We start from the raw sequence: 15,745 nt of genomic DNA, 5'->3' as shown, positions 1-15,745 counted from the left end.
AAAAATAAAAAAACGTCGATTGATACGCTGCGTGTGCAGTCACGCACTGTACAGGCGCGCAGCATATAATTATATATATATATATATATATATATATATATATATTAAACGAATATAAATAAATTATTATGAAATCGAATACTAAATTATATGAAAGTTCAATTTATTTAAAGTCCTAGCCTAAACCGCTAATATAAGGCGAAGATAAAAATATTATAGATGGAGTAATTTTATCCCGTGTCAAACATAAGACTAGTCCAGTAAATAACCGGTTGGAGTTCAATTAACGATCTAAATCGAATCAAAACGAGTCTAAGTCGAACCGAATCAAAGTGAATCAGAGACAGAATTTGTTTAGTTTGAGGATGTCATATCCCCGCAAAATCTGCTCTCGGCCTTTTCCCCTCTTCTCCCTCGTTGCCCATCCCGTGCCATCAGCTACACTGTCTCACTGTTCTCTGCTCTTGTCTTCTTGCGAACTCTTCGTGAGCTCATCGAATTGCTGGCGAAAGCGCAGCCAATCTCCCTCTGCCCCCTCCCCCCCTTTGGTTTTCTTTATGCCTCACGAGGCACCGCCCCAGTGCCCTCCCAAACCACCCTCACGTGAGCTCCCTCCTTCCAATTCCCTCACCGATCATCATTCCTGCAGCAAACCATCGCCGGCCAGCTGCACGAGTCAAATGCTCCTCCTCATCGTTTCGTGTTGGGAGAGGGAGATGGCCGCTATGATCCAGCGATAAAATATTTAAATTATTATTTAAATATTTACAATTTAATTTTTAATTATAATATATTTATAGATTTTTTTTAAATGAGACGTACAATTAAAAAATATTTAGTAATCTATGAAAAATTTTATATGATTGGACTAGTTAATAAGATTAATTGAATTTATTATTTTATTTTTTTTATTTAGAGAGGAAGAAATTCTCTAGATGGTCTAGTAGTTTGCGGTGCCGTCCATAACTTACTTCTTGTTTAAGGACTCTCCAATAACTCTGGGACGGGTTAATGAGATACTAGGAACCAACATAATTATCTTTTACCAATTACTTTGAAGAGGGAGAAGGGTAGGGTTGTAAATGGAGTGGTACAAGATGAAAGTGACACGAGGGTGATAAACCTTGAAGGGGCGAAGGCACAGGACCACCCGTAAAGAAAAGGGAGGCAGCATAGCGAGCGAGCATCCTCATGTAGAGCTGCAAGGAGCAATTTCGCCACTGCCTAGAAGTAATAACCAGATGCTAACGACTCCAGAAATCTACAGCATTCCGTCAAAAATTTACCCTTTTGCTAACCAACTCAAGCAGGGAAAGCGAAGCTGAGAAGACAGATAAGGAAGGAAGAAAGAGTGCCCCTCGTAACTTCTAACTTTTTTTTTCCCCTTTACCTTGCGCCACTGTTGAGTGGAGGAAGGTAATTAGGAAGGGGAAAAAAGAGGATAAGTATATAGAGAGAGGAAGATAGAGAAAACAAAGGGAACAAAGAGATGGTGGGCTCAGGAGATGGTAGTAGAAGCAAGGAGGCTGTGGGCATGTTGGCTCTCCATGAGTCTCTCAGGAACCTCTGCCTCAACTCGGACTGGACTTACTCCGTCTTCTGGACCATTCGCCCTCGCCCGTACCTTCCTCCTTCTCCCCCTTCTTTCCTTTCCCTCTCTTTCACCACACGAACTATTCTCCCCCTTCTTCTCTTGCAGGAGGTGCAGGGGCGGCAATGGCTGCAAGATTGGCGACGACAATGGCAATCTGTGAGTTGCGTTCTTAAGTTCCATGGCAAAGTTTGGATTTTGATGATAAAGTTTGAATCTTTATGGGGTTTAGGATGCTGATGTGGGAGGATGGCTTCTGCCGGAGCCGAGTCGACGAGATGGATGCAGGGGAAGACCCCGTGAGGAAGGCCTTCAGCAAGATGTCCATTCAGCTGTATAATTACGGAGAAGGGTGGGTATTTGGTAGGTGGTGTCCATTAATGATCTTTTCCACTAAAAGGGGGAGCGCATTTAGAGTTTTGCCACAAGATGTTGATTTATCTCCCTTTCGATTCTTCCCTGTCCTCTAGCTCCTTGTTCTTATCGGTCTGCAAAAGGGAAGAAGGAGGGTGGTTTGGTTCCCACTTTTTCTTTCTTTTTCTTTATCCTTTATTTTCCTCTCTTTTTACGACTTTAATTTGATCGAGCGATCGATGCGAGCAGGTTGATGGGGAAGGTTGCTTCTGATAAGTGTCACAAATGGGTCTTCAAGGAACCTTCTGAATCTGAACCCAACATCTCCAACTACTGGCAGAGCTCCTTCGATGCTGTAGCTCACTTTTACTGACACTTCCAAACACTTTTTCTTTTTTTCACTTTTGTTTTTGATTTCTTTTTCTTTTCTTCTTCTTTTCTGTTCATGGCAGCTTCCTCCTGAGTGGAATGATCAATTTGCTTCTGGCATCCAGGCAAAATCTTCCTCTGTTCTTCCAAGAAGAAAATTTTACTCTGTTTTTATACTTAACAAATCTTTGTCGAACAGACTATCGCTGTGATTCAGGCTGGCCATGGACTTTTGCAACTTGGCTCCTGCAAAATTGTAAGTAAAGTGTTATTGGTAGTCCTCCTCGTCGTCGTTGAGCTCGTGTTTGAAGCTTTGTTCATGTATCAGATACCTGAAGACCTGCACTTTGTACTGAGGATGAGGCACATGTTTGAGTCATTAGGATACCAATCAGGGTTCTTCCTCTCCCAGCTGTTTTCCTCCACCAGGGGCAGCTCTCCTTCACCATCTTCGTCAATGAAGCAAATCCCGAGGCCGCCGCCTCCTCCGATCTTCAACTGGAGCCACCCTTCGCTTGCTCCAATCCCTGCCATGGCAGCTACCCCTGCTTACAACCCAATGGGGCAGGAGCATGAACCAGACCTCAAGTGGCCCAACGGCCTCTCCTTCTTCACTGCTCTCACCGGCAGGACGGACGACGCCAAGCTCCTCTTCGGCACCGAGATGCTGGAGCAAAAACCGGCCGACTCTAAGCCCGGCATGGGCGATGATCACCATCTGGCACTTAGCAGCGCGAGCAATGCTGATCAGGACCTGATGAGCACAGAGAGCCAGCGTTCCTGCAAAGGCAGGAAGATGGAGAGCAGCAGCAACAAGTTCAAGAGGAGCTTGACGTTCCCCGCGACATCGCTCGACCACCAGCATCATCACCAACATGCAGGAACAGCTCAGGGAATGGATTACAGAGGATCAGACGCAGGGATCTACCAGGACATCATGGAAACCTTCTTGGACTAGTATCATCATCCCTTGCTTGTTCATCTGTGTTACTATAATAGATTGCATATTAGATTCTGAAGGATTTTTCTTTTTTGTTTTGGTTTGTGTTTTTTACTTCGTTGGAGTAGAATTTTAGAGTGACTGTAGCTGAAATTCAGGATTGAGATGCAAATATAACTCTGCTAATCTTGTTTTTCTTTTGTTTTGTTTTCTATTTTGGGAATAAAACATCTAGTCCTCTTTGATCATCTTTCATTGATCGATCATAAGATCTCGTTCGATTGAGTAACTTTGTTTGTAACCATAAGTTGACCTCATTCGATTGAGTAACTTTGTTCGTAACCATAAGCTGACCATTAGGGCTGTAAATAAAAATGAATCAAATTTTATGAATAAGTTTAGTGTTCAACTTATAAAAATTTATTTATGTTCATTCAATACACATAATATTAGTTAAATAAATAAAACTGAATAACTCGTTAAAATAAATAAAAAAATTTGAATATATATGTACTCAGCTCGTTAATATTCGTAAATATCATTTTTGAATAACATTTGTGAATAGTATTTGTGAACAATATTTGTGAATAGAGGTGAGTAAAGGTTCTGTTAACCCGAATTAATCGACTGACCCGACCGAAGTTAAAAGTTTGGTTCAGTTAATTCGGAAATTCATTTTTTTTCTAGAAATATAGATTTAATCAGTTTGGTTTCAGTTTTAAAAATTGAAATTCGTTTAAACCGATATTATATGAGTTGAACTAAACTAAACAGGAACCAAACCAATAATATGAATTCAACTGAACCAAACCGGAATCAAACCTAATCAAATCAAACCAAAATAAATCAAAAAATTCAGGTACTTCAGTCGAAAATCGAATTAACCGATGTTTTATCGGTTCGATTTTTTTAAAAAAGTTTGGTCTGTTCAGTTGGTTCAGGAAAAATTCGGTCGGTTCAGTTTTCGATTTAATTGATTCGGTTGGTTCGATTTTCGATTTAATCAGTTGGTAGATTCAGTTTAAACCAATTGCTCACCCCTATTTGTGAACCATGTTTATCGATAAAACTTTTATAAACATGCTAAATAAATAAAGAAAATTTTAAAATGAACAAATACGTTTGTATTATCAAATTTAATTACCAATCAAACAAGTTTAAAATATAAAAATTTTAAACAATTATACAAGTTTGAATTGAGAATTTAATAACATTTAAACTAATCAAGCTCAAATCAAATTTAAACTAAGATTAAAATCATAAAAAAAAGAAATCAAGTCAATTTTAAATAATTATTTTAACATGATTCATTTTATATTGGGATTGACTTGACTTGATTTATTTATCTTATTAAACAAATTTAAATACCATAAACACTTAATTCAATTTGACTTATTTACAACCCTACTCACACCATTTTGATAGTCATTGTTTATATTTAAGCAATATATGTGGACTTGTATGGTATCGGAGCTAGTTCATTTTGTTAAGCTGTGAATTATAAAACGTTAGATTGGTCTTATGATTTTAGCTATGACATAAACCGCTTTGATTGAATGCTAATTTTTTTCTCGATAGGGTTAGAAGTCACCATATTCTTTGAGTTTGAACATTCACCATCTTACCTAATTGCCCTCATCACTGTTGATTAAAATGATAGCAACCTTACTCTTTGGCAAGAGGTTGACATGATAGTAAAATCTTTACTTCACCGTCTCCCATCAGCGAGCAAACTCAGAGTCTCATGGTGATCATTGGTAGCGAGCTCACGACGGAGAATTGGTTGTAAGCTCGCTGTTGATCGTGAGCTTGTGAGTGCCACAGCGTGTCCAACTCTTCATTCTTTCCGTTAAGTAGAGCTTCTTATTATCCATCCTTGGTGATAGCTTCTACCTTTACAAAACAAGTGAAAATATATTTTTTTAAAAGAATTGAAGAATAATTTTAATATTTTAAATCAATCTGCTTATTTGGCGGGTGAAATATCTGATTGTTTTAATATGAATATCGTTCAGCTGTAAATTAAGGCCCCAAATGTCCACTGCTAACTCCATTTAATTAATGCGCGTAAAAATCAAAAGAAGATTGGTAATTTACCAAAGCGTGTACTTAAATTTTTAAATTTACTAAAAGAGGTATACTATTTTAGTATTTATTAAAGGGTGCACTTTTTTATCATGGTCTTTCTATTCTATCATCATGACAAATTTAACTGATTTTCTTTTTCTTTTCTTTGTCATTTCTCTCTCTTCTCTTTTTACTATGCATGCAATGTATCTTCTCTTTCTTGTCCTCTTTTTTATCTTCTCTTTTTTTTATCAATTTTTTTTCTCAAACATGTTAATATGTTATAGGAGATCAAACCCACATTGGACCTGATATGGGAAGATATCAGGTCTAACAACAGAAAAAAAAAAAAAAAAAAGGAAAAAAAAAAGAAAAAAATAGAGAGATTTAAGTTTTTCAAAACCCCTGTCTACCACTAGAAATGTCGAAAATAACAATGGAGGGCATATTTGGATTCCTTGCAATTTTAGAAATCCACATGACCTAAAATGGCTGCAATCTGAGGTCTCTAGGTCGATCAGTGAATTTCAGTCAAAACTCATTGATGGACCTAAAGAGCTCCGATTGTACCCATTTCAGTTTCTGTAGATTTCTAATCTTGCAAGGAGTTTAAATATGCTATTTATTATTTATTTCAACATCTAAAAGATGTTAAAATATAATAAGAAAGAATCAGCAAAATAATCCTCATACGTTTTAGGTTTTTTAAAACCACTGGTCCACAACTAGCAATGTCAAAAATAACAATGGAGAGTATATTTAGACTTCTTGAAATTTTAGAAATCCACAGGATCTAAAATAGCTGAAATCGGAGCTCTCTAGGTCCATCAGTGAGTTTTGACCAGATTTTGAAAAACTTTAATCTCTCCTTTTTTTTTCTTTTTCTTTTTTTTTTTATTGGCCTGATATCTCCGACCTAACAACAGAAAAAAAAAAAAAGGAAAAAAAAAAAATAAAGAGAGATTTAAGTTTTTGAAACCCTCTGGTCCACTACTAGGAATGTCAAAAATAACAATGGAGAGTATATTTGAGCTCTTTGCAATTTTAGAAATCCACAAGACCTGAAATGACTGCAATCTGAGGTCTCTAGGTCGATCAGTGGGTTTCGGTCAAACCCTATTGATGGATCTAGAGAGCTGCAATTGCACTCATTTCAATTCCTATGGATTTCTAATGTTCTAAGAAGTTCAAATATGCTATCTATTATTTATTTCAACTTCTAAAAGATGTTAAAATATAATAAAAAAAATCAGAAAAACAATCCACATACGTTGGGCCTGATATGATTCATATCAGGCCCACGCATGAGGATTTTTGTCAATTCATCATTATTAGAATTTTACACCTCCGTAGAAACTGAAATAAATAATGGATCGGTCTCTGTTGATTTATGGGGTTGCAAAAATTCAAATATGTTATCTATTGATTATTTCGACTTCTCCAAATGTATTCTAATGTTATCAAAAAATCAACTAAACTCTAAACGTTATGAGTCTGATATGATTTATATATCAAGCCCATGTTATGCATGCACGCATGGGAAAAAAAAAACAGGAAAGAGAAAAGTAGAGAGGAAAAATTAGATTAGCTGCATGCATAGGAGAAAGTAAATTGAAGAGAGAATGAGAAACGACAGTGAAAAGAAAAATGTCAGATTTGTCAGAAGGATAAAATAGAAAATGCACTTAAAAATATATATATTTTGGTAAATATCAAAATAGCATACGTCTTTTGATAAATTTAAATCTCTACCTACGTCCTTTGGTAAATTAACGAAAGAAGATCCATTTTTCCATTTTTATTGAAATTCTCGTCCTTTTGATTCAGGCATTTAGTGAAGCCTAATTAGCTTTTAATATAATAAACATTATATTATAATATTAATTACTTTATGTGATACGATTTTAAAATTATAATATAATATAATATAATCTCAATTAAAAAAATAATAAAATTTTATAATTTGGATTATAAGACTAACAATATATAATTCAATTACGTTTCAAGTTCAATGCTTAACTAAAATTTAAATGTCAAATATACTTATAGTCTATTTCTTGTACCAACTGGTTCTCGACACGGCTGCCACCGCCTCTCGTTACTGGCATAGGTAGGATATTTTTATTATTTTATAATAATAGAAATTACATTCTTTATAAAAAAATAATAGACACTAAATAAAAAAAAATAATCACTCTTGTAATCAAAGATTATATATATAATATAAATCTTTCACCAAATATAGTAATATAATATTAATTATCATATTATTTTATTAAGAATCTACCCCTTTACTAATTAACTTTGGTGAAGCCTAAAATAAAATTACGTTAATGTCCTTTTTACTATTCATACAAAAAAATAATTTTAAGGTTTATTAGTAATTTCCACAAATACATATCTAGAGTTCAAGACTCAGCTGTGGTATATTATTGAGATTTTTTTTTCATTATTCAATTAGTGTAGAGTTTTATTTAGTCTCATATCTTAGAATTTGTAACGTTGCGAGCAGAGAAGCTTCTATAAATACCTTGGATCGACAATATTAAAAAGTATATTTTTCTTAGTTTTTTTTTGCTAAGATCAAGTATGATATTAAATTAAGTTTTTATAAGGAGGAGTTTGTTATAGTAGTTTGTTGCTAGGATTCTCGAACGTCATCCTAACATTGCACTATTGCATAGGTTTGGTTAACAGATTTCGGATCTAATCAATATTGATATATCGATCTGTTGATACGAAGTATTTCGGCAATTTCGGCAATTCCCATGATCCGAGTTAAAGCTATTGGAATAGGTTCGGCAGGGGATCACGAAATTTTGACGATATTCTCCATCTAATGAATGATGAGTCCGTAATGTCTGATATAAAGGATTAAATTATTTTTTTTATAAAAGAGAATATTACCTGTACATGGAGCTCTGCCCTTTATAGTTTTGGTGGGGCAGTTGCCCCATCTCAATTTTTTGAAACCCTTAAAAGTATATATAATTATAAAAATATTAGAGTCTTACCTCACTTAAAAAAAATAAAAATAAGAGGAATCCTAAAAATTAAAATTATTTTTTCTAGACCAATTTTTCTTCCTCCAAATCTCTCACTCATTGGCTCGCCTAATATAAGGGATTTAGTTCACACAACGTGTGTAAAATTTCAAACTTATGTTACCCTTAATTAAACGCATTTCGGTGATACAAAATAAACACTTTATTTTGATTAATATTATTTAATATTATAGTATAATAAGTTGTAGCTGCCTACCCTATCCATACTAATAAATATTTTATTTTAACATGTAGGGATCGTATTATTACGGTCATATTAGTCGATATTAAATGGTATTGAGCAAAAGTGGTATTATTTATCTTAAATAATTCAGTATTACTGCCTCCATAATAAATTATTAAAAGCATTTTGTTCTAACCTAACAACTTTTTACATGAAAAAGTCAAACATTCAATGAAACTTTTTTACCTGTTAGGAATTAACTCATACTATAAAAAAAATATGACAATTTATGTCGAATTTTACGGTAAATTTTAAAACTAATTCTGGAAATATTTTGGTCATAAATAAGTCGTTGTCAAACATTGAGATGAAAATATATAAATTCGTCATCAATTATGTGATGAATTATATTTTCTTTGTCAAATTCGTTATAATTTTTTTGCAATAAAAAAATCATCGCACAATCCCATTTTCATCTTAGATTTTCAACGAAAATGGATTTGTCGTCAAATCTACGACAAACCCAATTTCGTTGTAAATTTAAGATGAATTCAATTTTTATTACAAATTTATGGCAAATTCTATTTTCATTGTAGATTTGTAATAAAAATATATTTATCATCAAATCTATAATAATTTTATTTTGTTGTAAATTTATGACGAAAACATAATTAATCGCAAATTTATCTCAAAAGATAAATTTTTTGTTGACACAGTCTGTCCATTTATACATTTTATCATGTTTACAAATGTGATATTCCAAACCTGTTTACAACAAACACAATATTCCAACATATTCAACATTTTAAACCAAATCTATAATCCATACAAGTCAAAACAACATATCCAAAATGAAATAATACCAAAAATAAATCAAAACAAATATATCAGTATTCATACAAGTCATTCCTACAAGTAATCATACCCAAAAACATCCAACATTCCAATATAACCTTCTAAAAGTCCAACAAATCATCATATCTCCAAATACAAATATCTCATACCAAACTGTCTTAAAACAATGGAAAGATAAATCATCAGTCTTCGTCGAGAGATATTTCCTTCTCCTTTCATTATTCTTCTTTTCTCTATAAAAAAACAAACAAACAAAAAACATCATTTTTAATTAAAAAAAATCTATAAACTAACACAAAACTTAAAATGTAAAGACTTGCTTTATCCGATGTGAATTTTCAATTTCCATTACCTTCCTTTGCCTCACTAAACCTATTCAAAATAAATTAACAATATTAATAAAAATATAAAAATGAAGGGTTCACAAACTCAATTAATTAACACATGTTCAAAAACACTCATTCTAAGATAAATAACATGCATACATAACAAAATTATGAAGAATCATCACTACCACCATCGTCATCGTCGTCACCATCACCACTAGAACCAGGATGAATCTGACTTGAAGTGGAGCCTAACTGAAGATGTCGCATTATGAAATTATGTTATCGATGTATTTCTCTCATTTCCTCTTCCCTTTATAATATTATCCCCTTCAAATTGCTTATAACCTCTTCAGTTAAATTATTTATTTGTGCCCTTACTGTTGGTAGGGTGGAAGAAGATATATCATCAACCCTATGAGTTTTACTCAAAAAATATATTCTCAATATCCTTCCCCTTTTCAGTCTCTCACTCACCTTTGGCCATAAACTCATTGTATTACCAATAGAGGACTCAGATCCGTGAGTATCATCACTAGCTTGCGAACTCCTCTATGCTTGTTCTAGCTCATTATATTTTGTTGGAGCAATCAGTGTGACACTAGATTTTGATGTTTAGGTAAAGTTTTAAGTTAGGTTATTTGTGTATTTAATATATGCATGCGCAGGTGGCGGGTACAACAAGAAAAGTCCAAGTGTGATCTTGGTAAAGATAAATCCAAGTGTAGCTTGGCAACGTAAGTCCAAGTGTAACTTGGCAAGGATGAAGTCCCAAAGTAAGGAGCTCTTGGTAAGAATGAGCCCCTGAGTGAGGAGCTCTTGGCAAGGTTGAAGTCCTGGAGGTGAGGAGCCTCTTGGCAATAGAAGACTCGACAGTATGGACAAGGTCGAAGGAATCTCTTGAAGGCAAAGCGTGAAGGATGGGGAAGCATCTAAGGGACGTAAGGCTAATGGAGGAGGCTAGAAGGCAAGGTCAAATTGTGCGGGTGAGGATGAGTGTATAAGTAATTGTACTCGGGGTAAAATCCTAGGCTTAGGATTTATCAGTTGACTAGTATATAGTCGACTGGTGGTTGAGAGCCAACAACTTAGAAGGATGCTGAATTTATGGTTTGTTGTTACAGAGTTACTAGTCGACTACTAAAGTTACTAGTCAACTGGTCTAGTCGATTGCTAAAGTTAGCAGTCTACTGGTAGCGAATAAAATACTTTTGTTCTCTTAGCCCATGAAGACCAGTCGATTGGTATCAAGTCGTTGGGGGTGTAATGGTCAATTTTCCATGGAGGCTAGTCTACTAATGACTTTACTAGTCGATTGATAGTAGAAAAATAGTTTAGATATTTTCCCCTAAGCTCTATATAATGGAGCTTGGGATGACTAGCTTGGGCGACGAAATTAGAGGCGGTTAACCCCTAATTAGAGTCTCCAAGCTCTCATTGCAATCCAAGGTCTTGATGGAGTTTGTGGTGAGGTTTTTCCATCGACAAGGAGGCTTGTGCTAGCTAGAGTTCTAGGGATTGATCCATGACAGATTGAGGGATCATCCACCTTATAGACATATCGTGGAGTTGGAGTCCTAATCTTTGAACCATGTAAATGAAAGTGTTAGCTGTTTGTTTGTATTTCTTTATAATCTTTAGCTTTCATACTTATTGTTTTATATTTCCACTACACTAACAAGTGTAGGAAAATGAACGACATTGGTGATTGGCTATTCACCCCCTCTACCCTATGTCACGCCCCGGAGGAGTCTCTATCCGAAGAAATTTCGGCAGCATCTCCCCTGTACGGCGGACAATATGAAACTTTCTATAATCACTATATACCTCAGCCACATGCGGCTGGAATAATAACAATAATAAAACAATCACCACGCAGTTAATAGTAAACAAATAAAACAGTAATACGATGACTCGAAAACAACCCTACTCAACTACACTCGTAAAGCTCAAATCCGATTTTTCATACTCCACTACACTCATAACACATAAATCCGACAAACTCACCTCTTCTGCCGTCTAGGCAGGCATGGAGTAAAACATATCCAAATCATACCAAAATCCAACAACGATAAGAATCCATACAAGATCCATAAGTAAAACATTACAAGACCAAAACATAGTCTGATAGAGAAAACTAAAATAACGACTCGTGATCAGCAGAGGACTAGCACTACATGTAATGGGGACTAGCGACTGGAACGGCCTCCTGACAGCATCAACCTGAAAATAACAACGGAGGCGGGGGTGAGTCCAACGCTCAGCGGGTAACAACTGATATGCATAATAAAGTAAATAACAGACAACACTAATCATGTGTACAGTCTCCTGAATACGAGAAGAATAAATGCAACTGAAACAAAAACAGGAGAAAACTGTACTAACCAGGACCAAGGTATAAAGGTAACAGTGTCGTCAAACCGAGGGTGTCATAATCCTGTATACATGTCAATCATATGCATCCAAATAAATGCAGTAAGTAAATGCAACAAACATAAATAATAAATGCATCATGCATATGATGCCAATGACATGGTCACCCCTGACGCCAGTCAGCCATCTCACACACAATGGTGAGTCCGAGTGGGTAGAGCTGTGACAACCGTGCACTCTGACATCACTGCCCCTGATGAGTGACCGAGTGAACGGGATGCTGTCGGAGTACACACATACTCCTACCCAAATAATAAATCTCCCGGTACACGATGACGGGGAGGACTCTCTGCCGGCTACCACGCTGAGTCACACTACCCATGAGCGGACCAACGGAGCCAAATAAAGTCCAACTGCCTGCCAGCTACAACGCTGCTATACTAAACCAACGGAGCCAAATAGAGCGGAACTGTCTGCCGGCTACCACGCTGAGTCACCAGACCAACGGAGCCAAACAGCAGAACTGCCACACACCTGTCTGATATACCACTAACCCATGAGTGGTGCTATGTACAGATACATGTAACTGGCGATGCGCTCAACAATAATGGAGCTGACAATCGCACAGCATGAAATCATGCAAGATGATGCATGACACTAAACATGGCAATATCATGAATAGCATAGCAAGATCCATACATAATAAAAGGTGTACCACAAGTCAATGTATCAGATGGAAGGTACACAAATAGATAGGATATCAAATAAACCCTAGGTCCTGAACATAATGTATCATATGGTTGTGTCACTACCTATAAAGCAGGTATGATCAGGTAAATAATAATATGTAGTGCATAACGAGTAAACAAGCAAACATGTAATAAATCATGTAGTGACCAACCGAAACAAATGGAAAATACAATCATGCTATATGTTAAACACATTATTATGCATATCAAAAGACATAAGTCAAAGTACCCGTCTCCAATCGACAAGGTCCCATCCGATAATCGAGATACTCGTCTCGCGTCAAAATCCTGTGTCAACCATATAATGTACATTTTTATTTAGCTACAAATTTAAACGAATAGCTAAATAAAATCTTCTAAATTAATTTAGGGTAAAACCCTAATCACATGACCATCATCCTGTACACAAGAATTAATCTACACATGATCATCTATCTAAAAATAATCGAATCAAAACAATGATCTATAGCATGTATCAAATGCTCTACACCTTACCTTACTTCTCAGCCGTTCTTGCTGCCAGTAAACCTGACCGAAGCAAGGTAAATGGTGTTGCCCTCTAAATCAAATACCCTACATCAATAATCCACACTTAACTAACTTAAAATTTATCACTGCACAAATGCTCACCTTAAAGTATAGCAGTCAATCTGCAACTCACCACCGCAACTCAGAGATCAAGATTTCACTTCTCACCCTCCTCAACTGATACACAGTCCAGAATGTGACTGCTGGACCAAGAAACAACCCACAGCAACCTCTTCTCTTCAGGATTCTAGTATACTGTTCTGATCAAAGGTAATGGCAAGAGTGGAGACCCCGGATCAGATTTGGGATTCAACCATATTATTCCAACAACAACCTAAATTCAAGAAAATAATTTACTCATCTTACCTCAATTCACAACAGGGACGTTGCTGCCGGAGAAAGGTAGCCGCTGGAAGGTGGCTGTCGGACCCAAGAACAACCCACAACAACCTTAATTCCTAAACCCACTGAACAGCACAACGTGTAGGCAACCTCCACTCGGGAAAGGAGAAGAAGGGTCGGCGCTAGTGCTGAGGAGGAATGACGATGCCTCGTAAGGGTGAGGGAGTCACGGGTCGGCCGACTAGTGTAGAAGAAGCCACGGCGATGTACTGCGGGTGTGGCACCGTCGGGGTGGAGAAGGCTCTGCCGAGAAGATGGCTAGGGCACAAGCACAGAGAAGAAAAGGGGAAAAAGGGTCAGTGTGTCGCGTGCTCCGGGAAGAGAGGAAGTCGGCCGGCTCTTGCTCAAACGCTGGCGAGGAGGAAGAGAGGGGAAGAAGAAGCTTGGCCGGCGTTCGATCAGAGAGGAAGAGGTAACCTTCGGCGCTAGGAGGTTAGGGCACGGGTGAGTTCGGCGGAGGAGAAGAGGAATGGCACGCGGGGAATAAAAATGAGAGAGAAAAGAAATAAGAAAGGAAAAGTAAATAAATAAAAATCAACTTTTCCTCACTTAAATGGGTAGCCTAAACAGACTTTTCCGGGCCTCTTTTTTATCCCCGTAAACTCGTCCATACGAGCTCCGAAAAATTCCCAGAAAATTTCCAAAAATTCTGAAAAATTCCCTTATCATTATTCGCCATATTTCGGTATTTTACATTCTCCCCCACTAACAAAAATTTGGTCCCCAAATTTCATCATCTACCATCAGCAAGTACTAACAACAGGCAAAGAGTATAGATGCTGAACGGTAAATTAAATCATATACCTCAAGTGAAAAGACGGGGATATCGAGCTCGGATCATATCCTCGAGCTCCCCAAGAAGCCTCCTCGTCCGTATGGTACTACCATCCGACTTTAACAAGCCGGATAGTCTTGTTCCTCAACTGACGCTCTTCCCGGTCCAGAATCCATATCGGAACGTCCTTGTAGGTCACGTCAGGCTGTACGGGAACTGAGATATCTGTCAGCACATGTGTCGGGTCAGGTACGTATCTCCTCAGCATAGATACGTGGAATACGCCGTGAACTCCTACTAGGGACGGTGGTGGTGCCAACCGGTAACCTACCGCTCCAATTCTTTCCAAGATCTGGAAAGATCCAATGTATCGCGGAGCTGGCTTACTTCTGAGGCCAATCTCTTCACCCCTTTCGTGGGTGAAACTCGCAGAAATACATGGTCGCAAATGGAGAACTCTAAGAGTCTCCGACTCCGGTCAGCATAACTCTTCTGGCAGTCTTATGCCTCTGACATCCTTTGTCTAATAGTACAGACCAACTCTGCCTCATGCTAGGCTCTATGAGGTCCCAACAACTGGGCCTTCCCAACCTCATCCAGAGGGTGGGTGTCCGACAAGGCCTACCATACAACACTTCAACGGTGGCATTTGGATAGCCGAATGCAAACCGTTGTTGTAGGCGAACTCTACCAATGACAAATGGTCCTCCCAACTGCCTCTGAAAATCCAATACACAAGACCTCAGCAAGTCCTCTAGAGTCTGAAAGGTCCGCTCTAACGGTCCATCTGTCTGCGGATGGAAAGTTGTACTGAAACAGAGCTGCGTGCCCAAGGTCTGCTGCAGTCTCTGTCAAAAACGAGACGTGAACCGGGGGTCTCTATCCGAAATAATAGTCAACGGAATACCACGTGATTTGATAATCTCCCGGCAAAACAGATCTACCAATCGATCCAGGAAATCAGTCTTCCGGATCGCTAACGAGTGCGCGGATTTGGTTAATCGATCAACGATTACCCAAATCGCGTCATGGCCTCGTCGTGTCCTCGGCAAACCTACTACAAAGTCCATAGTAATGTGTTCTCATTTCCACTCAGGATTAGGAATCTGCTGAAGTAAGCCGGCAGGTCTCTGGTGCTCGGCCTTCACTTGTTGACAGACCAGACATCTAGCTACAAAATCCGCGATG

At 37.4% G+C, this 15,745-nt stretch overlaps 1 protein-coding gene across 2 annotated transcripts; it reads left to right on the top strand.

Annotated features, from left to right (window-relative positions):
- The first annotated feature begins 1,124 nt into the window (after nucleotides 1-1,124).
- On the top strand, nucleotides 1,125-3,502 carry LOC122017461 (protein RICE SALT SENSITIVE 3-like). 2 transcript variants are annotated; one of them, XM_042575085.1, is made up of 7 exons: nucleotides 1,128-1,620; nucleotides 1,700-1,750; nucleotides 1,824-1,943; nucleotides 2,195-2,300; nucleotides 2,398-2,439; nucleotides 2,514-2,570; nucleotides 2,643-3,502. In XM_042575085.1, the coding sequence occupies exons 1-7, from the start codon at nucleotides 1,490-1,492 to the stop codon at nucleotides 3,270-3,272; spliced, it is 1,137 nt and encodes a 378-aa protein (XP_042431019.1). In that variant the 5' UTR covers nucleotides 1,128-1,489; the 3' UTR covers nucleotides 3,273-3,502. The 2 variants fall into 2 exon arrangements, with proteins under 2 accessions (XP_042431018.1, XP_042431019.1); XM_042575084.1 differs by having other exon boundaries at nucleotides 1,125-1,750.
- The last annotated feature ends 12,243 nt before the right edge of the window (nucleotides 3,503-15,745 follow it).

This window comes from Zingiber officinale, chromosome 8B, assembly GCF_018446385.1.
Source record: "Zingiber officinale cultivar Zhangliang chromosome 8B, Zo_v1.1, whole genome shotgun sequence".
In the NCBI taxonomy this organism is placed as follows: Eukaryota; Viridiplantae; Streptophyta; class Magnoliopsida; order Zingiberales; family Zingiberaceae; genus Zingiber; species Zingiber officinale.
Note: the sequence above shows the minus strand (reverse complement) of the source record. Positions and strands in the feature narration are given on the sequence as shown.